At 41.5% G+C, this 26,143-nt stretch overlaps 1 protein-coding gene across 2 annotated transcripts in view; it reads right to left on the bottom strand.

Annotated features, from left to right (window-relative positions):
- Positions 1-11,231: 11,231 nt before the first annotated feature.
- The window catches only part of LOC129855749 (storkhead-box protein 2-like), a 65,959-nt gene continuing 51,047 nt past the window's right edge, over positions 11,232-26,143 (bottom strand). For both annotated transcript variants that reach the window (XM_055923740.1, XM_055923741.1), the window contains exons 3-4: positions 22,350-24,825; positions 11,232-17,442 (exon numbers count right to left, since the gene is read on the bottom strand). In XM_055923740.1, the coding sequence (XP_055779715.1) occupies positions 17,238-17,442; positions 22,350-24,825 (2,681 nt within the window). In that variant the 3' untranslated portion in view covers positions 11,232-17,237. The remainder of the gene's footprint in view (positions 17,443-22,349; positions 24,826-26,143) is intronic.

Raw genomic sequence — 26,143 nt, 5'->3', positions numbered from 1 at the left:
GTTTGTAACATTATTTCACCCTTCACCTGGTAAATGACCATTTAAATATTGTTTTTATTTTACATTTATTTTAACATAAGACATGTTGAGACCTATGCCTCTTTTTCAAATGTGTCCTGCACAATACAACACAAATACGTACATTATACACAAAATATACATATACAGTATATCACAAAAGTGAGTACACCTCTCACATTTTTGTAAATATATGAGTATATCTTTTCATGTGACAACACTGAAGAAATGACACTTTGCTACAATGTAAAGTAGTGAGTGTACAGCTTGTATAACAGTGTAAATTTCCTGTCCCCTCAAAATAACTCAACACACAACCATTAATGTCTAAACCGCTGGCAACAAAAGTGAGTACACCCCTAAGTGAAAATGTCCAAATTGGGCCCAATTAGCCATTTTCCCTCCCTGGTGTCATGTGACTCGTTAGTGTCGCAGGTGTGTTAAATTTGGTGTCATCGCTCTCATACTGACTGGTCACTGGAAGTTCAACATGGCACCTCATGGCAAAGAACTCTCTGAGGATCTGAAAAAAATAATTGTTGCTCTACATAAGGATGGCCTGGGCTATAAGAAGATTGCCAAGACCCTGAAACTGAGCTGCAGCACGGTGGCCAAGACCATACAGCGGTTTAACTGGACAGGTTCCACTCAGAACAGGCCTCGCCATGGTCGACCAAAGAAGTTGAGTGCACGTGCTCAGCGTCATATCCAAAGGTTGTCTTTGAGAAATAGACGTATGAGTGCTGCCAGCATTGCTGCAGAGGTTGAAGGGGTGGGGAGTCAGCCTGTCAGTGCTCAGACCATACGTCGTAAACTGCATCAAATTGGTCTGCATGGCTGTCGTCCCAGAAGGAAGCCTCTTCTAAAGATGATGCACAAGAAAGCCCGCAAACAGTTTGCTGAAGACAAGCAGACTAAGGACATGGATTACTGGAACCATGTCCTGTGGTCTGATGAGACCAAGATAAACTTATTTGGTTCAGATGGTGTCAAGCGTGTGTGGCGGCAACCAGGTGAGGAGTACAAAGACAAGTGTGTCTTGCCTACAGTCAAGCATGGTGGTGGGAGTGTCATGGTCTGGGGCTGCATGAGTGCTGCCGGCACTGGGGAGCTACAGTTCATTGAGGGAACCATGAATGCCAACATGTACTGTGACATACTGAAGCAGAGCATGATCCCCTCTCTTCGGAGACTGGGCCACAGAGCAGTATTCCAACATGATAACGACCCCAAACACACCTCCAAGATGACCACTGCCTTGCTAAAGAAGCTGAGGGTACAAGTGATGGACTGGCCAAGCATGTCTCCAGACTTAAACCCTATTGAGCATCTGTGGGGCATCCTCAAACGGAAGGTGGAGGAGTGCAAGGTCTCTAACATCCACCAGCTCCGTGATGTCGTCATGGAGGAGTGGAAGAGGACTCCAGTGGCAACCTGTGAAGCTCTGGTGAACTCCATGCCCAAAAGGGTTAAGGCAGTGCTGGAAAATGATGGTGGCCACACAAAATATTGACACTTTGGGCCCAATTTGGACATTTTCACTTAGGGGTGTACTCACTTTTGTTGCCAGCGGTTTAGACATGAATGGCTGTGTGTTGAGTTATTTTGAGGGGACAGCAAATTTACACTGTTATACAAGCTGTACACTCACTACTTTACATTGTAGCAAAGTGTCATTTCTTCAGTGTTGTCACATGAAAAGATATACTCAAATATTTACAAAAATGTGAGGGGTGTACTCACTTTTGTCATATACTGTATATACATTCATTAAAATACAAAACCACAGTCATGGGACGCACAAGTAAAACATCACAAATCACTCTGAAAAACTAATAATTACCCAATCAATACTGTCGTGTCTTTGGCTATGCCAGATGAATTGCTATGACATGCTAATCTATAAAATAATTTCTCCGTAATTAATATTACCTGATTGAACTAATCATGTAAATATAATTAACTAGAGAGGGACACCACGAAAGAATATTTATAGAGCTGTTATCTTCCGAATAAATTCTTAAAGATTTAGTAATATTTTACATCCATAGCAGTCATATTAATCGTAATTTTATTCAGTCTCATCTGAAAGTGGTAAATCCTTGGTTATCTGCAAGAATCCTGGCTAACAAGTTGAATCAGCATTACAAAATTTGGTTTAATTATTTATTTACTAAATACCTAACTAATCACACATACACAATTAAATGATAACTTGATTACAAAGTGCCGTCATAAAGAAACGTCCCTAGCAGGCAGAATAGATATGACAGCTTGTTACACAAAGAAAAAGGGCGGGGTTTTAGTGAAAGAGCGGGAGACTGGAACATAGGCGAGCTGTCCTATCGTAAATACAGTACCTTATGCATTCTAAATTACCGCCCATTTGAAGAAGGAAAATGCAATAAATATTTACTCTGAGCTGCGCTTCAGTAGGTTGGTGGTAGATGGACCGTGTCGCCAACCCGAGTCCTCTGCCCTTTGAAGAATGTCTCTGGTAGTCACTGGATACGTTGGAGTAACGTTGTGTGTAGTAGACGGGATACTCGGACTGTCCTTCCTAACCTGCGTTTGTAGCAGCTGTTGCTAACTCAACGGCTAGGAGATATCACTTCTGTAGTGAATACGAGTTCAAAGTTCATACCATTCACAATCAAAGTCCATGCTGCTGTTGGCTTAGTTCTGTAGTTATTATCTGAACCATTCTGACACCGGATCGTCATCCTAGTGTACCCGGAACAGGAAGTTATATTTTTGTCAATGGCTTTTATAGTGGAGGGAGAGGGGTGTGTCTGAAAAGTCTTTTACCCATGTCTCTTCACAGGGGCGGGCCCCTAGTTGAGCAGAAGCCCAAACTTATGAAAACACAAATCTCTCATTTGGAAGCTAAAATTAAATTTAATCTCTTCACAAATAATTTCATATTCAAACATTTGAATTAAACAACAATTCCATGTGAATCTGATACCTCTGACGTTTAGACTTTCCACAGTAGAGTTTATGTCATTCTATCATTGATGAGAATGTGTCAGAGGGCAACCGAACTGACATAATATACCTTAAGTACCACCGCATATGTTCAGTTGGTCGGATTACCAGAATATAGTTAATTTCCCCCCACTTCTGATGTTCCCAGAATCTCTATGTTAACCAAGGGTTTTCTTAGGTCACATCAGTTATAGTAGGGAGAGAGAAAAAGGGGGAAAGAGGTATTTATGACTGTCATAAACCTACCCCCATTGCCAACGTCATGACAATACCGAACGGCACAAGAATATTAAGATGAAATGTATTTAGAATTTTGTTACAGCAATACGGTGCATTAAAACTAAAAGCATATTTACCTAGCTCGGTGGAGACCCTAGGAACATCAAGAGTTCAATCCTGTGAAGGGGTTAGGCAACTCAGGTGTCTATACTTCAAGAACAAAATTAAATAGGATGGAAGTTTATGAAGTAGGGCCTTGTAAACAAAAATGGAGTAATGAAGAGATCTACGGGTCTTTAGGGAAGTCCAGCCAACCTTTTGATAAGCCTACAGGATGCAGTATCAAAATTGACAAAATTGTCACCTGTAAAAAAAACACAATATAAGCCAACAGTAGGAATATTTCTAGAATGTTTGGGGTCCAAACTAGGATGCAATTCAATCCGATCACACTTGTAGATAATGCATTTTTTAAAGGCAATGTTCCGGCTTTCACAAGGATTGCATTAACATTTAAAGGTCATGCTCGCTATAACGCGAATCACATTGAATCCCGGCCCTAAGCAAAATACCTTTCTGATTTTGATGACAAACAATAGGGCACTGGTGCTGTTACTTGTGCCACAAGAGGTTGCTGTTGCTGCAATTTCTGTGGGCTGGAGTGAAGATTACGTTTTAATGGCCACATTCCATTTCAATGCCTAGCCCCTTTTGCCTCCACAGATCTGATAGGGCTGGATATGTGAAAGCAATATGGAAGAATCCCCACTATCTAGTCCTTTCCGTTTTTTTATACTATACAGGTAGGGGCAAGGGACTGAAATGGGACTAGGTCCTCATATTAGTTTAGTCATATGGTACGGGTACATCACTAACCTCTTACTGCAGTAATGGTGATTTCAAGACAACTGGGAACAAGGTCTAATCATGACATCAGCCATCTTCAGGTCGGAGCTTTGGAAAGATGCCTGAGTTGGATGACCGTTCAAAAAAATGTACCAGTCGGAGCTAGTTTTTTCAGAGTTTTCAGTTGTCTTGATTGCACTGAAGTTGGAAGTCTGAGATTTTCCAGTTCTGAGTTCCCAGTTCCCAGTTGTTTTGAACGAGGGATAAGCAGCGTGCTCCTCACGTCACCAGATAGTAGTACGGGAAGGTGATTGGATTTGAGACTGAGGCTGATATTGGTCACATTCCCCGGCTCAGACGCTGCATATATCAACCAATGTCTGCGTGCCATGTCATTGACTGTGCAGTCGGGCTTCAGATAGTTGCTGTGTTCAAAACAACTGGGAACTCGGAACTAGGAACTCGGAAATCTCCAACTTCCGACTTCAGTGCGTTCAAAACAACTGGGAACTCAGAAAAAAAACAGCTCCGGCTGGGAAATTTGAAAGGTCATGCAACTCAGAGTTCCAACTCGGGAACTCAGGCCTCTTTCTAGAGCTCTGACTTTCCGACCTGAAGGTCACTGAAGTCATGATATGACCTTGTATTTTTCTGAGTTCCCAGTTGGTTTGAAAAGCGGCATGCAATAACATATGGATCGTGTTCCCCTGCTCAGACCTTGCATGCATCAATCAATGATTGCTTGCCACGTCATCGACTGTGTCATTGACAGTGTCATCGACAGTGTCATCGAATGACAAATTGCTATAACATAATGGATGTGGTTAGCTGATACTGAAAATACCTATCCAGGTGTTGCAAGATATGGAATGCATCAGCAACGCCTGGGCAGAGGAACGTGCCCTTCATAAGGTTTACTTGAAAAGGGAGTCTATCTGCTATTTTATTACATTACCCCAAAATCATTCTGCTGTTTTATTTGGGTAATAAAGGTACAGTTTATGTATTTGCGTAAAAAAAAGGTACTGCATGTAAGCTTGATTGAAGTGAATCCATATATTAATATACAGTGCATTCGGAAAGTATTCAGACCTGTTGACTTTTTACACATTTTTTTACGTTACGGCCTTGTTCTAAAATTGATTAAATTACTTTTTTTCCTCATTAATCTACACAGAATACTCCATAATGACAAACTGAAAACAGGTTTTTAGGAATGTTTGCAAATGTATAAAAGAAAAAAACAGAAATACCTTATTTACATAAGTATTCAGACCATTTGCTATGAGACTCGATTGAGCACAGGTGCATCCTGTTTCCATTGATCATCCTTGAGATTATTCTACAACTTGGAGTCCACCTGTGGTAAATTAAATTGATTGGACATGATTGGAAAGGCACACACCTGTCTACATAAGGTCACACAGTTGACACTGCATGTCAGAGCAGAAACCAAGCCACGCGGTCGAAGGAATTGTCCGTAGAGCTCAGAGACAGGATTGTGTCGAGGCACAGATCTGGGGATGGGTACCAAAACATTTCTGCAGCATTGAAGGTCCCCAAGAACACAGTGGCCTCCATCATTCTTAAATGGAAGAAGTTTGGAACCACCAAGACTCTTCCTAGAGCTGGCTGCCCGGCCAAACTGAGCAATCGGGGAAGAAGGGCCTTGGTCAGGGAGGTGACCAAGAACCCGTTGGTCACTCTACCAGTGCTCCAGAGTTCCTCTGTGGACATGGGAGAACCTTCCAGAAGGACAATCATTTCTGCAGCACTCCTCAAATCAGGCCTTTATGGTAAAGTGGCCAGACGGAAGCCACTCCTCAGTAAAAGGCACATGACAGCATGAGAAACAAGATTCTCTGGTCTAATGAAACCAAGATTGAACTCTTCGGCCTGAATGCCAAGCGTCACATCTGGAGGAAACCTTGCACCATCCCTACAGTGAAGCATGGTGGCAGCATCATGCTGTGGAGATGTTTTTCAGATGCAGGGACCGGGAGACTAGCCAGTATTGAGGGAAAGATGAACGGAGCAAAATACAGAAAGCTCCTTGATGAAAACCTGCCCAGAACGCTCAGGACCTCAGACTGGGGCGAAGGTTCACCTTCCAACAGGACAACGACCCTAAGCACACAGTCAAAACAACACAGGAGTGGCTTTGGGACAAGTTTCTGAATGTCCTTGATTGGCCCAGCCAGAGCCCGGACTTGAACCAGATCGAACATCTCTAGAGAGACCTGAAAATAGCTGTGCAGCGATGATCCTCAACCAACCTGACAGACATGAGACTCCCCAAATACAGGTGTGCCAAGCTTGTAGTGTCATTCCCAAGAAGACTTGAGGCTGTAATCGCTGCCAAAGGTGCTTCAACAAAGTACTGAGTAAAAGTTTTGAATACTTATGGAATTTTTTTATTAAATGTTCTTCTTTTATAAATGTGCAAAAAAAATTACAACTGTTTTTGCTTTGTCATTATGGGGTATTGTGTGTAGATTGATGAGGGAAAAAAATATTATATCAATTTTATGATTTCACACGCCCCGGGTGAATTATAGGACACAAACCTTTCTGTGAATTGCAAAGCAAAAAAAGTTTATCATAACTCCATCATTAAACTCCATCACTAGTATAATTATTTCATCCAAAACCTGCAATTCAGGTTTTAGCTGTGAATGTGTAACATTAATTAAAACTAAACACCATGAAACCCTTGATAAATACTTTACCCAATTTGACCTCCCCTCTGGTCAACAGCCTGTCAAGTTCAAACAAAAGTCCTTCCAGCCAAGATTTAAAAAAATTGTTCCAAGTAGATGTTTGCAGTGCTAATTCCAAAAGAGTCAATGTAAAAATATATCCACAGAGAAAAGCACACAGGATATCAAAGTTATATGCTTAGTATTTTTATTTATTTAGAGCCAGCACATAAACACCTAAAGTTTCTACAAGCTATTTTTTAAGAGTGTGCAGCACACCTGTCAAGTCCAAACCTCACTAAACAAGTGATTTAAAGGGTGGTCATTTAAAGTGTAATAATTTGCCAAATGAAAGATGTCAAATATAATTGTTTTACATGTGAAAGATCTTGCAACACCCACTGTATATCTTGCTTTACTCTTCAAAAAGTTGGCAGATCTTAACATTCATTTTGTGTATAGGCAGATATCAAGAAAATGTGCAAATCTGATGGCCATGTTTATAGTGTTTTAAAAACAACAGCCACATTTAAAACCTATAACCAAAACCTATAACCAACACTTAAACAACATTTTTACATAAATAGGAACTTTTTTCTAATATTGTAGACATTACGAAAAAAATCCCTAATTTCGCTCATTTACAGTATGGTTCAGTACTGTCATAATTTAGGAATGTTTGATGCGGCTCTAAAATCCCAAATGTTCATTTTATTTCATGGGCTTTCAACACTATTTTTTCCCCCTCTGGGCAAAAACCTGACAATCTCAAATCAACATCAAATTTTTGTGGATATTGAATTGAGAAACTATCTAACCTTTGAAATTCTATTGTTGATTTGTGGTTGAAATCTGGTTGAAATTAGACAAACTGTGTACGTTGCCCACTTTCTGTGAATTCAACCAAAAAATCTGTTGATGTTCAATGTCAGTTTGATGGAAAACTTACTCAACATATTTTTACCTAGTAGACTGTGGGCTAGTCTCACATTACCATACTTCCCAAGTCTCGTTCATTAGGTGAGGAAGCCTGGAATCTAAGGTTACTTAACCAATCTGTATATTTCAGCATTCCGTCCAAATTCTGTGTGACCATTTAGTTTCACATCAAACTACCCTAGGGCTGGAATTACAACAAACCTGCGCTGCAAGAAAGTGATGCCATTACTGCATCACATGAAAGTATATTTTATGAAACATTAAAAAAAAATGTGCAGTGAAAGTCTCCCACAGCCCTAGGTTTGATTCTGCCCAAGTTTCCAAGTAACATCTTAGATGAATAGTCATGCTGTCTTAAAAATGATATATTGTTGCAAACACCTAAAATCAAGTGCTGGTAATTGCAGCAATTGAGGGGAACTGATTTTGAATTTGACTAGTCAACTTTGTAGGGGCTGATATATTTTAATAGATATTTATATATGACTGTGTACCACAGACACAGCACCTAGATGTTGACACTGCTTTGCTCTGCTGTCACAGAGGTGGTGGAGGTAGCTAGGTAAGTGCATGTATGTGTATGAGTCTGGTGCATTGGAGCTAACAAGAGAGATAAGCGACGAAAATATGTCACACTTCAGAGAAAAATAAAAAAGATTGTGAACATCCTTACAGTCTATTCTCATGATTGTGTACAAGAGCCACTCGTCTAATAAAATGCACAGGAGGACAGCATATAGCACCTGGATATGTGAAATGCGGCAATTCCTAAATTAATTTAAATAATTTTCTTTGTGTGAAAAAAAGTACACATTTTTTGTGTGGTTTTTTTTTCAAAGTGACCTTTCCCTTCAAAATGATGACGAAAAAAATCCTACAACTTGCTCCGGCTACAAAGTGAACACCTTTGAGCAAATATGGTGCCAGTTGATATTCAGTACAATCACTGAACTTACTGTGGTTAGTTGCCCGTGAAACTGAGACAGTCAGAATATGTTCTGTGACTTGTTAAAGCATAATGCACCCAAATTACATATTGGTTTCCTTACACTGGCAGCAGTCTATGGACAAGGTATGACAGCAATTCATGCTTTGGTTTTGTTTGGAAACAGTGGCCAGGTAAACATTTTAATTAGGCTTAGATTCAAACAGATCAAGCGCAAGCGTTAACCGACGATAGCCGACACCCGCACAGCTGATGTTTTGGCGGAGTCAGAAGTGGAACTGTGTTGGAGCTGTCAAATCGTTGAGCAGCTGCTCTTGTGATCATTATAACAAAGCCACACCCGCCCCACGCGCATTAGAAGTTCAGAACGAGAAACTGTAGGCAATATAGAAATAAAGAAGCTCAAATTGAAAATAATTTATCAAAATAATAAGGATTTCTATAAGCCTAATCGAGGTGTAGATTACAAGAAGCATCAATAGGCCTTCTAGGAAAGTACATTGTTGGACCTAAATGCAACACTAATAGGTTAAACATCTTCACTTCATATCTGTACTATTCTAGGACTTGCCTCTATTTTTTGTAACATATTCTATGAATGGGAATTCTTAACATACACTATATATATAAAAGTATGTGGACACCCCTTCAAATTAGTGGATTTGGCTATTTCAGCCACACCCGTTGCTAACAGGTGTATAAAATCGAGCACACAGCCATTCAATCTCCATAGTCAAACATTGTCAGTAATGGCCTTACTGAAAAGCTCATTGACTTTCAACATTGCACTGTCAATGAATGCCACCTTTCCAACAAGTCAGTTCGTCAAATTTCTGCCCTGCTAGAGCTGCCCCTGTCAACTGTAATTGCTGTCATTGTGAAGTGGAAAGATTTAGGAGCAACAAAGGCTCAGCCGTGAGGTGGTAGGCCACACAAGTTCACAGAATGGGATCACGAGTGCTGAAGCGGTAGTGAGTTGCAACACTCACTACCGAGTTCCAAACTACCTCTGGAAGCAACGTTAGCACAATAACTGTTCATCGGGAGCTTCATAAAATTGGTTTCCATGACTGAGCAGCCGCACACAAGCCTAAGATCACCATGTGCAATGCCAAGCATCAGCTGGAGTGGTGTAAAGCTCGCCGCCATTGGATTCTGGAGCAGTCTCTGTAGTGATTAATCACGCCTCCCCATCTGGCAGTCCGACGGACGAATCTGGGTTTGGTGGATGCCAGGAACCGCTACCTGTCCCAATGTGTAGTGCCAACTGTAAAGTTTGGTGGAGGAGGAATAATGGTCTGGTGCTTTTTTTATGGTTAGTAGTGTATGGGCTGTAAAAACAATACTGCAATTCATATGATATGTTACAAATTCCAATTCATACAATATGTTATGAATTTGTAAGTGCTTAAGATCCTGTAAAATGTATTTAAGCACTTAAAAATTGGTAATAAAAACATGTTGTTGCAGGATTTAACATATCATACAAAGTGGATAACATTGTACATAATTGTCCCCACCTTTCGTGGACCCTCTTACACTCGTGAACTCTACTTTCAAAACTACATACTGAAATTACACAAAACATTTATACAGCATCTTTAAGATCCTGTTCAATCTCTTTAACTAGCTGCTGCTAACCAAAAAACTATGGAAGTCAACGACAGGGACAAGATCTTCAAGTTCAAAATTAATTAATCAATTACTCACCCCATCCCTGGTCATAACAACACAAATACCATGTCATCCCAATAAAGCTATGTCAACCATCAGGAATGCCACTTCATGAGTTGCTTCTTATATAAATTGCATAGGTTGGAGATGTCAGCTTTATCCACCAACAAACCTGGTCTCAGAGCATTTCATATTTAGAATGACATGTTACGTTTTGTATGGTATATTTGTGGATGTCCATCATCCATTCCGTATGATATGTTACGAATAACAATTTGTATGATATGTTACGAATTGCAATTTGGACAATATGTTATGAATTCCAATTTGTTGTGGCTAATGTTAGCCACCTATTTAACGTTAGCTACCTAGCTAACGTTAGCTAGGCTAGGGGTTAGGAGTTAGGTTAAACAGTTAAGGTTAGGAGTTAACATGTTAGCTAACCCTTCCCTAACCTTAGCCGTTTAATGTAAGTAATTTAAAAGTAGCTAGAAAGTAGTTGCAAAATTGCTAATTAGCTAAAATTGTCAATTATGAGATTCGAACACTCAACCTTTGGGTTGTTAGACATTCGCACCCCAGCCAACCACGCTCCTTTCATTTTTGCCTTAAGTAACCTTCTGTCTTATGTAACCCTACCAAACGTAACATACTGTTTCTCATACTAAATTTGAGTGTCTCGGATTTACCGTTTACTATGTTACGTCTAGTCTATGAGAGCAGGCTGCACTAACACACTTTTCAAGCATTATCCAATCATTGGACAAAGGACCCCACCTGTTCTTTATTGTAATTCGAGCAGCAATAGCTGCACAGTTGAAACAGTGGGGAATATGCCCCTAAAATGCATTCAAAGCACTGAATGCAAGCATAACTTTGGATCGGAGAATGAATAATCCATACGCGGTAGTGGGAGGTTTTATTGAAATGTATTTTACAAAGTTCGATATTGATGTCGTTATATAGGGTCACTCGATACAAGTCCATTACTTTGTACTGAAACATTGGCGAGGAGATTAAAACCTGTACCTTGTGTGTCCTCATAAACAAATAAACAAACATCACAGTAGAAGTGCAGTAGATGATGACCCGCACTGCAATGTCTGAAAGCAGAATTCCTCTGTCCCAATATAATCTTCATCATCACACTACCCAATATGCACATAGATACATACTGCCATGTCTTCTGCAGTTGTATAATGTTTGTGCCAATTATTCACAAGGGTGTTTTTATTAAGGCAGCTTACTTCAATGCAAGGGTAAAAACAACACAAAAATGTAGTCAGTTGTAGGATGTTTAGTCTGTACAGTAAAATAAGTAGTTGATGTTAACAATATCATTTCCATATAATGTTTTCAGTGGAGGAAGTGTTGCTTTCCTATTTTGTCTACTAAAACGTTATAGTTTAGTGACAGTGCACAAAAGTCCGGGTCTACAAATGGAGACGGTAAAGCAGAGGAGCACTAAACTTGTTTATTTATCACTGATGAAGGATTAGGTCACACTCAGAAGAATGTTTGACCATAATAATGTAGTAGCTACATTATAGCTGGATTAACAAATGGTCCACTAACTATGAAAAAATTACTGTTGTAAGTGGTTTCAGTGTAATTAAATGCATTTGATTTCCCAACTTACTCATGTAAATGAGCTCTCATGTAACAAGCCTATCATGTAACCTAACTCCTTTGTCCCTCTTACTACCTTCAACTCTAATGTTGAGTAAGTAAAGGTTCATTACAATTAACTTTTTATATGAATCCCACGGCGCCGTCAGTGAACTATTTGGTAATGCGTCACTAATGAGTTGTTGTCAGTCAATATTATACATTTCCCAGGAGGGTTGCCTTTAAATGTGCTTTAAAGTGCTACGTGGTTTAAATTTAACTTAAGCCTTTCCTTACAACATGAAAATAATGTGGGAATCTGGATCCAGTCATCCTCTTTCTCCCATAACTTTCCTTTAGCAGATACTTTATAAGATTCGCTTGCCAGACGTACAGCATACAGTCGTAGCCAAAAGTTTTGAGAATGACACAAATATTAATTTTCACAATGTCTGCTGCCTGTATGATGGCAATTTGCATATACTCCAGAATGTTATGAAGAGTGATCAGATGAATTGCAAAGTCCCTCTTTGCCATGCAAATTAACTGAATCCCAAAAAACATTTCCACTGCATTACAGCCCTGCCACAAAAGGACCAGCTGACATCATGTCAGTGATTCTCTTGTTAAACAGGTGTGAGTGTTGACGAGGACAAGGCTGGAGATCAATCTGTCATGCTGATTCAGTTCAAATAACAGACTGGAAGCTTCAAAAGGAGGGTGGTGCTTGGAATCATTGTTCTGCCTCTCTCAATCATGGTTACCTGCAAGGAAACACATGCCGTCATCATTGCTTTGCACAAAAAGGGCTTCACCGGCAAGGATATTGCTGCCAGTAAGATTGCACCTAAATCAACCATTTATCGGATCATCAAGAACTTCAAGGAGAGCGGTTCATTTGTTGTGAAGAAGGCTTCAGGGCGCCCAAGAAAGTCCAGCAAGCGCCAGGAACATCTCCTAAAGTTGATTCAGCTGCGGGATCGGGGCACCACCAGTACAGGGCTTGCTCAGGAATGGCAGCAGGCAGGTGTGAGTGCATCTGCACGCACAGTGAGGCAAAGACTTTTGGAGGATGGCCTGGTGTCAAGAAGGGCAGCAAAGAAGCCACTTCTCTCCAGGAAAAACTACAGGGACAGACTGATATTCTGAAAAAGGTACAGGGATTGGACTGCTGAGGACTGGGGTAAAGTCATTTTCTCTGATGAATCCCCTTTCCGATTGTTTAGGGCATCCGAGAAAAATCTTGTCCGGAGAAGACAAGGTGAGCGCTACCATCAGTCCTGTGTCATGCCAACAGTAAAGCATCCTGAGACCATTCATCTGTGGGGTTGCTTCTCAGCCAAGGGAGTGGGCTCACTCACAATTTTGCCTAAGAACACAGCCATGAATAAAGAATGGTAACAACACTCTCCGAGAGCAACTTCTCCCAACCATCCAAGGAACAGTTTGGTGATGAACAATGCCTTTTCCAGCATGATGGAATAAGGCAAACGTGCCAACTAAGTGGCTCGGGGAACAAAACATCGATATTTTGGGTCCATGGCCAGGAAACTCCCCAGACCTTAATCCCATTGAGAACTTGTGGTCAATCCTCAAGAGGCGGGTGGACAAACAAAAACCCACAAATTCTGACAAACTCCAAGCATTGATTATGCAAGAATGGGCTGCCATCAGTCAGGATGTGGCCCAGAAGTTAATTGACAGCATGCCAGGGCGGATTGCAGAGGTCTTGAAAAAGAAGGGTCAACATTGCAAATATTGACTCTTTGCATCAACTTCATGTAATTGTCAATAAAAGCCTTTGACACTTATGAAATGCTTGTAATTATACTTCAGTATTCCATAGTAACATCTGACAAAAATATCTAAAGACATTGAAGCAGCAAACTTTGTGGAAATTAATATTTGTGTCATTCTCAAAACTTTTGGCCATGACTGTAGCTCTCTAATATGCCTTGGCCAAAAACATTGCTTACTCCAAAATGGAGTATAGTATCATTTCCCGGAACCTTTGTCAATCGGCTATAGTCAAATCACTCGAGGCACACATTCACTGAAAGAAATAACCCAATAATCATGAGGTCCAGGTTCCTCAAACATAGGTTAAAAATCATTTCAAATACCTTAGTTGTGCTTGATTGAGTTTGCCTGTTGCAAAAGTCCCAAAAGTGCAAACGGCACCCTCCTGTCACACCAGGCAGGCTAATGCAAAACCTCAAAGTATTTGAGAGATTTCAAATGGTATTTGAACCCAGATCTGGTTCTTACTGACTTCAAAGATTTTCAACAATCCAAAAGTATCACTTGTAGATGTTCTCTAGTATCGGCTATTGTAAATTTATTTTCATTGCTAAATGTCTCACTTTAAATGTGGCATTGCATTCCCGTCTTTAAAAATAATTTAAATAAAAGGACATACAGTATAATTCTCTCATGAACTTTGGCTAGTATAGCTTATAAGCCATGAAATAAATATCTTTAAACAAGTTACCAGCAGTTACAACTTAATGTTTTAGTTAGATAAGATGCCCACTAGACCTTCAGGGCTAATCATCCTAAACTATGTCGGTAACGTTTAAACACTGTGGATTTTCTGATGATTGTTGCTCCCGTCACAACATTTATCTGTAAGCAGTTAGAAACAACTTTTACAAACAACCCTCATTATCTATAACTTTCTAAATGTTGCATCCTGCCTTTGGTGAGCAAGACTATCAACAAATGAGTATAGACTAAGGAAGACTCCTGTCAATCAAATAGGCTACCAAACGTCCAAAAATTATTCCCGCACCATCTCTGATAGCAGACATCATGCTAAAGACACGTTAGGAAAACAAAACTAACTAACTACGGCCTCAGCAACTGGCTTGAATAGCAAGCTAGTTTTGTATGGAGGCTGCGAACAAAATCTATGCTTATATTGATTAATCTACATTATCCATTATTTAATCTTTCCCTTTGTCTCCACTCCGTCTCAGTGTTACTAACTTGATAATAATCTAGGATTTCATAGAATCTTTTATCAAGTGTGCTCCTGATCATCCATTGGCCTATAGTTACCAGACATTGATTAGTGATTGACATAGCCTTTGTGATTGATATATGACATTCATGAGCATGTTGATATGTCACTTGTTTTATAATGAACACCACTGTTTGTGTCATGACAAAGATGGAATCTTCTTGCCTTACAATCATCCCAGCGGGCAAAACTGGTTGTAGTGCCGTCAGGTTCACATTTTGTGATGTCATGGTCATATTTTGTTAGGTCATTAGCTAATGACTGTAAAATATTGTTTTTATATTTGTTTTAACTACCATAAAAAGACGCCTTTACCTCGTTGTATTCAGGTTATGCAGTCTTTCCCAGGCATCTTGATGTTGTTATGAAAAAGGTATCTTTAACTGGTTGTAGTCAGGTTATATGACATAACTTTAATCACATTTCAACCAACATTTTTGCCCACCGGGAGGAGACTGTTGATAACTTCAAAAAAAGAGTTTCAAAGTAAAAGTGAATACAATTGTACAATTGGATGTATAATTCATTAATTGATCACTATCATGCAAGATTGATAAACTTACTGTGTTTTATGGGCATCATAAATATATCAATTCCTTCAATAATGCACATTGCAATACTGCATGTGGGAGGTCATTAACTTAACCCCTAATGTAGCTTTGATGCATGGACTTGTTTCAGGACAATTTACAATAAAGTAAAGTCCTTTCAAACCATTGCCTTTAATTGTCAATCGCGCTATAAAGCAGATCTTCAGCGTTACGGATTGAATAGAGCGTTTCATATAGAAATCTTAGCACCTGTACAAGAAAAAGAAATTTCCAATACACGATACTTACAGTATTGTGATACAAACAATATTGTGAATAAAGAGGCAAGACTGCAATAACTCTTCACTATTGTCTTGCAAGGTAGCCATCACTAGTCCGCATGCTCTAATATTTGGAGAGATTTTGCAATTTGCAAGACAATTTAGGAGCTGGTCAATTTCATAAAACACTTCATTTCAGGGAAACACTGCAGACATAAGTTGTATAAATGCCTTGATGGCTCTGGCAATGATAGTGATAAACATGTTAAGGGAAATAAGGTGTTTGTCTGTCCTATACCCCTAGGATATATTGTTACAATTTACACCCACTGCAACCATTTATTTTATGGTCTATCTATGCACACTCTGGCAAACATGTTGTGAAAAGGCAAACACATCTGAAACAAACATAAAAGTAAAGTCCTGTCAAACCAATTACAACACTCAGCAAGCCACTAATCAGCGAGGCCAACTCCTCACACACCTCAAACAAGATTACAGACAGAGTGTGTGTGCGTGTGTTCAAGAAAATAAATTCTTATGACCTGAGATTATATGTTGGATAAAGATTTTTTTTTTTTTTTTAATTTAGTCATAAATACCACAGAAAAGGCACATTAGTGCTTCAGGATGGAAACTTAATAATTCAACTAACAATGTAAAACAACTGTTTTCCCTTACTAAATTGTCATTATTCGTTTTAACGATTTCATTTTGGTCATTTAAATATAAAAAAAAGATTTGAGTATACATTATTGTACTTATGAATAAATTATACTGTATGGATAGAACTACAATAGCCTATTTTGCTTTGCGCTACACAAATCGGAACCTCTGACATTTTGCCTTTCCACCTTCTCATCTCTTATCTCTTTCTTCATTATTTTTAATACTGTGCATCAACATACAAATAAGATAATTCTCCTGATAAATTATTTCTAATTCTTGATAGAAAACATTTCATTGGACATGGATTGGAAATAACATGTAAAAGTATAGATTTTCCCAAATGTGACTCCAATCCTAAATGTATCAACATTTCTCTAATACCAACATTGAGGAATCTGGAAATCCATCCCCCCAAAAAATCAAAGTTGATATAATCCAAATCAAGATCATTCCTGATCGGCTCTCTTGCAATGGGAGACAAAATTAATCTGGTCAGGATAGTTTTGTTATTTTGTGGTTGTTTGTTTTTTGCAGTGAAGTTTTTGAAGCTGTGGGAACAGTCTCTGGAAGCCATGCCTGTGTGGTTAACAGTCCCAGTAGTAGTTGGATTTTCTGGGGGTTGGGTGAGGGAGGGTGGACATGTGTGTGTGGATGGGTGAGGAGAAAGTGGGGGCACAACGTGACCCAACTTCTGCCTTCTCCAACCCCCCGCCCATTACCCCCAACGGTCCCTACCATAACCTTAATAATCCACCTCCTCCATCTCAGGCCTTGATGTCTGTCTGTCTGTATATCAGGTCAGACGCTGGTGATGGACGCCAGGCAGGTTGAAGACTTCTGAAGTTTCTCAGGCTGTGCGGTACGGGGGGGTTCAGGAATGGCGCGAAAGCTGAAAGGCGGACCGTTGCTGGTGGTGCCCATGTGGCCCGGACTCAATGCTGGATTCTGTCGTCTATTGCTCTCCATGATGCTCGACGTGTTGGAAGCCAGGCTTTCACGTGTCCTGCCACGACAGTAAGAGGGAGACACGTCCGTGCAGTAAAGAGAAGGAGAGGAGAGAAAGAGAATTAGAGGATGGGGACAACGGAAACTTGCAATAAGTGGGAAGCAAACTAGCCACTGCCACCAACAGCTTTTCATTTTCTAACCAAAAATTGGATTGTGTAGCTCTATGACTTAGTTGAAAGTTACTTTGGGAGGATTTGGGCATGCAATTTACACCGTACTAACTTGGGGACATTGTGTTTTGGTTAGAATAATCTTACTGTTTGGGTACAAAGGCTAGTTTAAATAAACCAAAGCATGGATTGCAGTCTCTCCTTGTCCAAAGACTTCTTTAAAGGTAATGTGTAAAATTGTAATTTGGCTAAACCAAACCCCATGTGTCAAACACAAGGCCCACGGGCCGGATCCGGCCTGTGACACATTTCTATCTGGCCTGGGCAATGATTTGGGTAGTTAATTCATTTTGCCGTGAATGATGCACAGCCAACATGCTGTGCCCCAAAGGCAGTGCATTGCCACACACTTCTCCTCCCAGACCCACACACACACACACACACACCTCCTCCCAGACCCACAGAGACCCACAAGCCAGCCAATGCGCTGTATCATATCATCACTAAACATTTGCAGCATCCCCAATTGTTCTCCTTAATGGCACTGATTGAATCTTCTACTGGACCGAAAGTTTAAGCGTGTTGTAGAAACTATGTTATTGCTGTACTACAGAAAGTGTTGTCAAAAAGTTGCACACATGAGTATAAGTCAGGACACACGCAAGTATGATGAGTCAACAGTTTATGTCAACAGAAATTACAACCTGATACGCTCCCAAATTGTGCTGGTTACAGTTGAAGTCGGAAGTTTACATACACTTAGGTTGGATTCATTAAAACACATTTTTCAACCACTTCACAAATTTCTTGTTAACAAACTATAGTTTTGGCAAGTTGGTTAGGACATCTACTTTGTGCATGACACAAGTCATTTTTCCAACAATTGTTTACATATTATTTCACTTATAATTCACTGTATCACAATTCCAGTGGGTCTGAAGTTCACATACACTAAGTTCACTGTGCCTTTAAACAGCTTGGAAAATTCCAGAAAATTATGTCATGACTGTAGAAGCTTCTGATGGGCTAATTGACATCATTTGAGCCAATTGGAGGTGTACCTGTGGATGTATTTCAAGGCCTACCTTCAAAATCAGTGCCTCTTTGCTTGACATCATGGGAAATCAAAAGATATCAGACAAAAACGTGTAGACCTCCACAAGTCTGGTTCATCCTTGGGATCAATTCCCAAACACCTGAAGGTACCACGTTCATCTGTACAATCAATAGTATGCACGTACAACCAACATGGGACCACGCAGCCGTCATAACGCTCAGGAAGGAGACGCGTTCTGTTTCCTAGAGATGAACGTACTTGTGTGAAAAGTGCAAATCAATACCAGAACAACAGCAAAGGACCTTGTGAAGATGCTGGAGGAAACAGGTGCAAAAGTATCTATATCCACAGTAAACAAGTTCTATATCGACATAACCTGACAGGCCGCTCAGCAAGGAAGATGCCACTGCTCCAAAACCCCCATAAAAAAAGCCAGACTACGGTTTGCAACTGCACATGGGGACAAAGTTCGTACTTTTTTAGGAAATGTCCTCTGGTCTGATGAAACAAAAATAGAACTGTTTGGCCATAATGACCATCGTTATGTTTGGAGGGAAAAGGGGGAGGCTTGCAAGCCAAAGAACACCATCCCAACTGTGAAGCACAGGGGTGGCAGCATCATGTTGCGGGGGTGCTTTGCTGCAGGAGGGACTGGTGCACTTCACAAAATAGATGGCATCATGAGGAGGGGAATTTATGAGGACATCAGTCAGGAAGTTAAAGCTTGGTCGAAATGGGTCTTCCAAATGGACAATCACCCCAAGCATACTTCCAAAGTTATGGCAAAATGGCTTAAGGACAACAAAGTCAAGGTATTGGAGTGGCCATCACAAATTCCTGACCTCAATCCCATAGAACATTTGTGGGCAGAACTGCAAAAGCGTGTGCGAGCAAGGAGGCCTACAAACCTGACTCAGTTACACCAGCTGTGTCAGGAGGAATGGGCCAAAATTCACCCAACTTATGGTGGGAAGCTTGTGGAAGGCTACCTTAAACGACCCAAGTTAAACAATTTAAAGGTAATGCTACCAAATACTAATTGAGTGTATGTAAACTTCTGACCGACTGGGAATGTTATGAAAGAAATAAAAGTTGAAATAAATCATTCACTCTATTATTGTTCTGACATTTCACATTCTTAAAATAAAGTGGTGATCCTAACTGACCTAAAACAGGGAATTTTTACTTGGATTAAATGTCAGGAATTGTGAAAAACTTAATTGAAATGTATTTGGCTAAGGTGTATGTAAATTTCCGACTTCAACTGTAAGTGTTTCCCATTTATAGAGTGCAGCGGAGGAAAAGTGCACAGACACATGCCACATCCTAGTCTACTAAAATGTTGTGACATTTGTAAAAGATTCATGAAAGATAAAACAGTAACATACATGTTAGAATCACCTTTGGCAGCAATTACAGTTGTGAGTCATTCTGGGTTAGTCTCTACGAGCTTCGAATACCTGGATTGCGCAACATTTGGCCACTACTACTTTCAAAATTCTTCAGGCTCTGTCAAATTGATCATTACTATTCAACCATTTTTAGGTCTTGCCATAGATTCTCAAGCAGATCTTAGTCAAAACTGTAACTCGGCCACTCAGGAACATTCACTGTCTTCTAAGTAAGAAACTCCAGTGTAAATTTGGCCTTGTATTTTAGGTTATTGTCCTGCTGAAAGGTGAATTAATCTCCCAGTGTCTGGTGGAAAGCAGACTGAGCCAGGATTTCCTCTAGGATTTTGAATGTGATTAGTGGCATTCCATTCTTTTTTATCCTGAAAAACTCCCCCAGTCCTTAACAATTACAAGCATACCCATAACATGATGCCACCACTATGCTTGAAAATATGGAGAGTGGTACTCAGTAATGTGTTGTGTTGGATTTTCCCCAAACATAACACTTTGTATTCAGGGCAAACATTTAATTGCTTTGCCACATTGTTTGCAATATAACATGAGTACCTTATTGCAAACAGCGGATGCATATATTGGAATATTTTTTATTCTGTACAGGCTTCCTTCTTTTGACTCTGTCAATTAGGTTAGTATTGTGGACTAACTACAATATTGTTGTTCCATCATCAGTTTCTCCTATCACAGCCATTAAACTCTAACTGTTTTAAAGTCACCATTGGCCTCATGATGAAATACCTGAGCGGTTTCCTTCCTCTCCAGCAACTGAGTTTGGAAGGTCACCTGTATCTTTGTAGTGACTGGGTGTATTGATAAACCATCCAAAGTGTAAGGGATATTCAATGTCTTATTTTTTTTTCCCATCTTTGCGTGCCCTTTGCGAGGCATTGGCAGACCTCCATGGTCTTTCTGGTTGAATCTGTGTTAGAAATTCAGGGACCTTACAGATAATTGTATGTGTGGGGTACATACTTTAGATGAGGTAGTCATTCAAAAATCATAACTTATTTTGTGACTTAAGCAAATTTTTACTCCTGAACTTATTTTGACTTGCCATACCAAAGGGGTTGAATACTTCAGCTTCAGACATTTCAGCTTTTATTTTTTTTAACTAATTTGTAAAAATGTCGAAAAACAATTCCACTTTGACATTATGGTGTATTGTGTGTAGGCCAGTGACAAAGAAAATCTTAATTTTTACATGTCTCTGTGTGCTAGCGAGATACCTATAGACCTCCAGTCATTGTGCTAACGCTAGTTAGCTTACTTCATACTGGACTTACAAACATAAACATGGTATCCACGAGTTCATCTGACTCCAGGGAAGTAGATAAAGGACCTCATTGGCAAAATCTCGAAGTATCACTTTAATACCATTCTAAAGACAGCTGCTCTAAGCAAGTGTGTGTGGGAACATGATGGACAGGATGGCCAAGCCTCTGGCATGCTACTACTGTGTACATTGCTTGGAATGGGAATGTCTGTTCTACTAATGCTAATACGCTTGGAAAGCGGACACATCACAAACATCAAAATAAAACCTTAGTGGAGCCAGTGGTAGTGGTACCCTACCTGGCTAACTGTAAGTTAGTGAAATGTTTTTCCCCACAAGTAGCGAAGATAGTTAGCTAACTACCTTAAGTTCTTTACAGTTAGTTAGCAACTGCTCCTACACTGTTTTGCTAGATAGGCCATCATTGTAAATAATAATTTGTTCTTAACTGACTTGCCTTAAAGGTTAAATACATCTTTTTTTGTAAGATACCGTAACAATGTTGTGCCAAAAACATACATATTTATTTGGACGGTGATGCTAAAACGTAATTTGTCTCTATCCTCCAGCATTTTGGATTTGAGATCAACAAACTGCAAATGCATCGAATACGTTTGTAGAGTTGCAAGCTTAATGTAGTTATTGCATGCTCGGAATATGGGACCAAATACTAAACTTTTGACTAAATTGAATATAAATTAATTTGTCCAAATGACACCTTCAAATGAATGGACTAGATATATAAAGTGCATTCATTATCTAAACAGTAAAACAGGCATGAAAATACCCTCAAATAATAGGTGACATTTTGTACTGTTGCTACATATAAAATATTTGATCCCAAATCCAAAATGCTGGTGTAAAGAGCCAAATTAAAATATTTAGTGTCACTGTGCAAATAAATACGTAGTGGAGTGTACAAAACATACCTCCAAAAGTTGTCTCCAGTTGTGTTTACATTTTACAGATTGTGATGATATCCACTTCCTATGTGTATTCTTTGGTCATAACCCTCTGGTTGCTGTAGTGGACAGACTAGGTTCAGCTTACCTTGGGGAGTTGAATCCACTGTCTACAGTCACGCTGCTGCTGTCCATGCTATCCAGACGTGCTGAATGCGCTGACTTCTGGCTGCTACTGTTTTCTGTCTCCTTGGGGCTGAGCAGCGTGAGGTTAGTCTCAAACTTGCGCTGCAGATCATGCTCCTTCTCCCGCTCCAGAAGCCACTGCATGGTTCCAACTCCACCCCCACCCTCCCCGTGACATTTGCCCTCTGCCACCACTAACTCCTTCCGCGAGGTGTCCTCCGCCACCACCTCCTCGTCATCATCCGACACATTGTAGTAGTCAAAGGCGGCCTCGGAGGCTGACGGGACCGCTGGCTCGGAGCCCTGGGGGACCAGGGCGGAAGCGGGGGAAGCTGCTGAATTCGAAGGCTGCTGGGCCTCTAGATTGTCAAGGACCTCGGCTGATTTGATGTGTGGGGTCTTTCGCAGGGTGCCCGACTTGGTGTAGGTGCCCTCCACGTAGCCTGCAGTCAATGTGTTGTGTGGAGGCTTGAACAAAGTGTCCTTGCTGAAGATCTCCTTCCTCTTGTCTACCCCGCCACCACCGCCTCCCCCTCCAGGGTCTACGTTGTGTTGGTGTTGTGTCAAACGTCCGTTAGTCATGGGCTCTGGGGTCTGGCTTGGTGTTGATCGGTTTGAGCCGTTTTGCCCCTTTGCCAAAGAGTCCTCTTTGTATTCCATCGTGAGGGGAGAGGTAAGGTGAGGGGTGTGGCGATCGACTGGAGTGCCCTTCCGGATTCCCTCAGACGAGGTTAACGTGTCGTGGTCTGCTTTTGACAGAGGTGAAGGGGCGGTAAGGATTGTTTCGTTTGACGTATTGCACTGGAAGTAGTCGTCCGCCGAGGACTTGGGCGAGAGTCCCTTCAGATCACTGTAGGCCGGCAAGCTGTCTCTGCTCTTATTCCTTTCCAGTGGGCTTCGGATCCTAGACTCGTCCAAGCTCCCCTTCCCTAAGCTCCCCTTCCCTAAGCTCCCCTTCCCTAAGCTCCCCTTCCCTAAGCTCCCCTTCCCCACATCAGGCACACACATTTCAGAATTGAACTTAGCAGCCGAGAGCATGATCCTTGAGTAGTGGGACGACTTCTGGGAGGCCCGCAAAGTTCCATCGTCTGTGTAGTAACGACTCCGTTTGTCTGGACTCCGCTCATAGTCCTCTGACATCCCCAAAGAGGAGGGGCCCATTCCGTCCAGAGGGCTCAAAGCGTTATCCATAGAGCGGGACCTTTCCTTAGCCTGGTCGGGCAGCTCGTCACGCGACTTCCTTCCTTCTTGAGTGTGACTGTGGCTTCGGTGCACTCTCCCGCTGGACGTCCCACGCGAGGGCTCGGGGAAAGGCATCTCTGTCCTCCTTTTCGCCAACTCCCCGGACACGTCCCACTCCGGGGTGATGGGGAAGTGGGACTCTGTGATGTTGGGGTTGCTGTGGACTATGTAAGTCCCACCACTTCTTTTGCGCTCCAAGGTGTACATGGCCTCACGCGGGGAGCGCACCAGCGAGTGGCTGAAGAAGCGGCTATAATCCCTGTCCATCATGGCCATGTCCAGGTTGGAACTCTCGGAAGGGTCGCCCCGGGAGGCGCGCGTCTTGCTGTGTGAACGGGACTTGCCGTGCAGCACCCGACGGTGACCACGACTCCTCCGGCTGCGTGCACTGTGCTCAGCCGAGCTGCCTGCTTTTCTCCTCTGGGCACGCTCCTCCTCCAGCCTCTTCATCACGGCCGTGTGGCGCGCCACATTCTCCACCGTCAGGTCCGGGTTGATCCGCCGGATGATCTCCATCTCCACAGTGCGGGGGATGGTGATGGCAGGCGCGTCTTCATCGCGGAGGGGCCATTCCTCGGGGGGGAACTGGGCCGAGAACGTGGCCAGCTGCCTCAGCTTGTCCTTCTTGAAGCTCATCCTGAACAGCTTCAGCCCAAACTTCTTTGACTGCTTCTCGGCACTGCTGCCGCCACCACTGCCCTCCTTTTTTTTGGTCAGTGTGTCGGTCTTGTAGGGGAAGGGGGCATTACTCTTGCTCTTGTCCGTCAGAGGATCTTGCAACTGTGACGTCGGCATCTGAACGGGAGCCAGAGGGGGCTGAGGGTAGGAGGGGGGGTCTCCCCGAGGCTCCTTGGGAGACTTCCTCTGGTAAGTGGGGGCTTGAGGGATGGGCGTATCATCGCGGTACGTGTTGTAGGAGTCCCCGTGGTTCTTCTGGTTGGGCCTCTCCCTCACGCAGCCCGGGGTGGAGGGCGTGATGGTGCCCGACTGTGGGGAGGTACACTGCTGCTGCTGTTGTTGTTGCTGCCGGTCGTCCAGGTGGTACCACTTGCTGTTGGATCGGATGAGGTTGGGGGTGATAAAGTAGGTCTGGGGAGTGACAATGAAGTAGCCCTCAGGTGTTGGGTAGATTTTCCTCTCTCGCACCAGCATGTTTAGGGTGTGTCGCAGAATCTCTGAGCTCGGTGTTGGAACACCTGAGGGAAACACAGACGGGGGAAAGACAACAGTTTTACATTCAGCAGTTCAAAACCAGAGTTCTAGAACTTACATTTTAAGAGTGAAGTATTTTTAGGTGGGACTTGCAAAGCAAAAGTCCCAACTTTAAATCTTCGTCATACTTCTGACTTTTTATTATTATCATTTAGGTTGCTACTCCTCTTACACCGTTTAAGCTAGAAATGCCGTTCAAACTTTAAAATGAGTAGACTGGTCAGGACCAGTGTGCTTACCTACAACTTCTTGATATCTTTTATACGTTAAGTCCTCCAACCACTTTCATGGCATTTCCTCATAATTCTAAAGGCCCCATTGTGACATCATCACTTCCAACATTCCATTCACTGTAAATGCAACAATGTAATTTTTGAAACGCATCCTCTATTTTGACTACTTGGCCAACAACTTAGACAACAAGTTAGAGGGTATGACTTCGTCTACTTCCCTGCTATTCAAATCTGAAAGCGGATAAGGAATAGCTTCTACCAATCAATAGATAGGTTGATGGGTTACAGCTCTCTCTCTTTATAGATGCAGTTGATGGGTTTACAGCTCTCTCTCTTTATAGATGCGGTAAGTAATGTCAAAAGCTAGCAGATTCATTGCTTACCAACAACAGCTGCAAATTCCAATAACAATACATAGCATTTTAAATTTCACTTTCCTTGCTTTGTCTAACACTATCATGAATCTAGCAAATACGTTTTGTGGGTCAGAGTGCAGTATTTACTTAATTTCAAAGCACAAATGTTTGTTCGCATGTTTGTCGCATGTTTCTCATACTGGCTTAAGCCAAGGCAACTGTTGCCTAGCACTGCTTTGGACAACAATTGCCAAGTTCACTCTAGATATTTCACCCGATCACTTCTCATTGCACTTCTTTCAGTTTTCAAACACAACAATTGTAGTTTAGACACTGAACACAACCACACAACTACTGACCACAACCACACAACTATTGACCACAACCACACAACTACTTACCACAGCTGCTGACCACTACTGGCGACGACCACACAACTACTGACCAAAACTACTGACTGAAACCAACTACTACCCACAACCACAACTGACCACAACCACTACATACCACAACAACACAGCTACACACCACGACCAATGCCCACAACCACTGATCTCAACTAATAACCATAACTACTGATCACAACTCCTGACCACGACTAATGCCCACAACCACTGATCTCAACTAATACCACAACTACTGACCACACAATGACTGACCACAACCACAAAACGACTGACCTGAAACCACAAAACGACTGACCACAACCACAA

The sequence above is a fragment of the Salvelinus fontinalis genome, chromosome 5 (assembly GCF_029448725.1).
Source record: "Salvelinus fontinalis isolate EN_2023a chromosome 5, ASM2944872v1, whole genome shotgun sequence".
Lineage (NCBI taxonomy): Eukaryota > Metazoa > Chordata > Actinopteri > Salmoniformes > Salmonidae > Salvelinus > Salvelinus fontinalis.
This window is presented reverse-complemented; position numbering and strand designations above follow the sequence as displayed.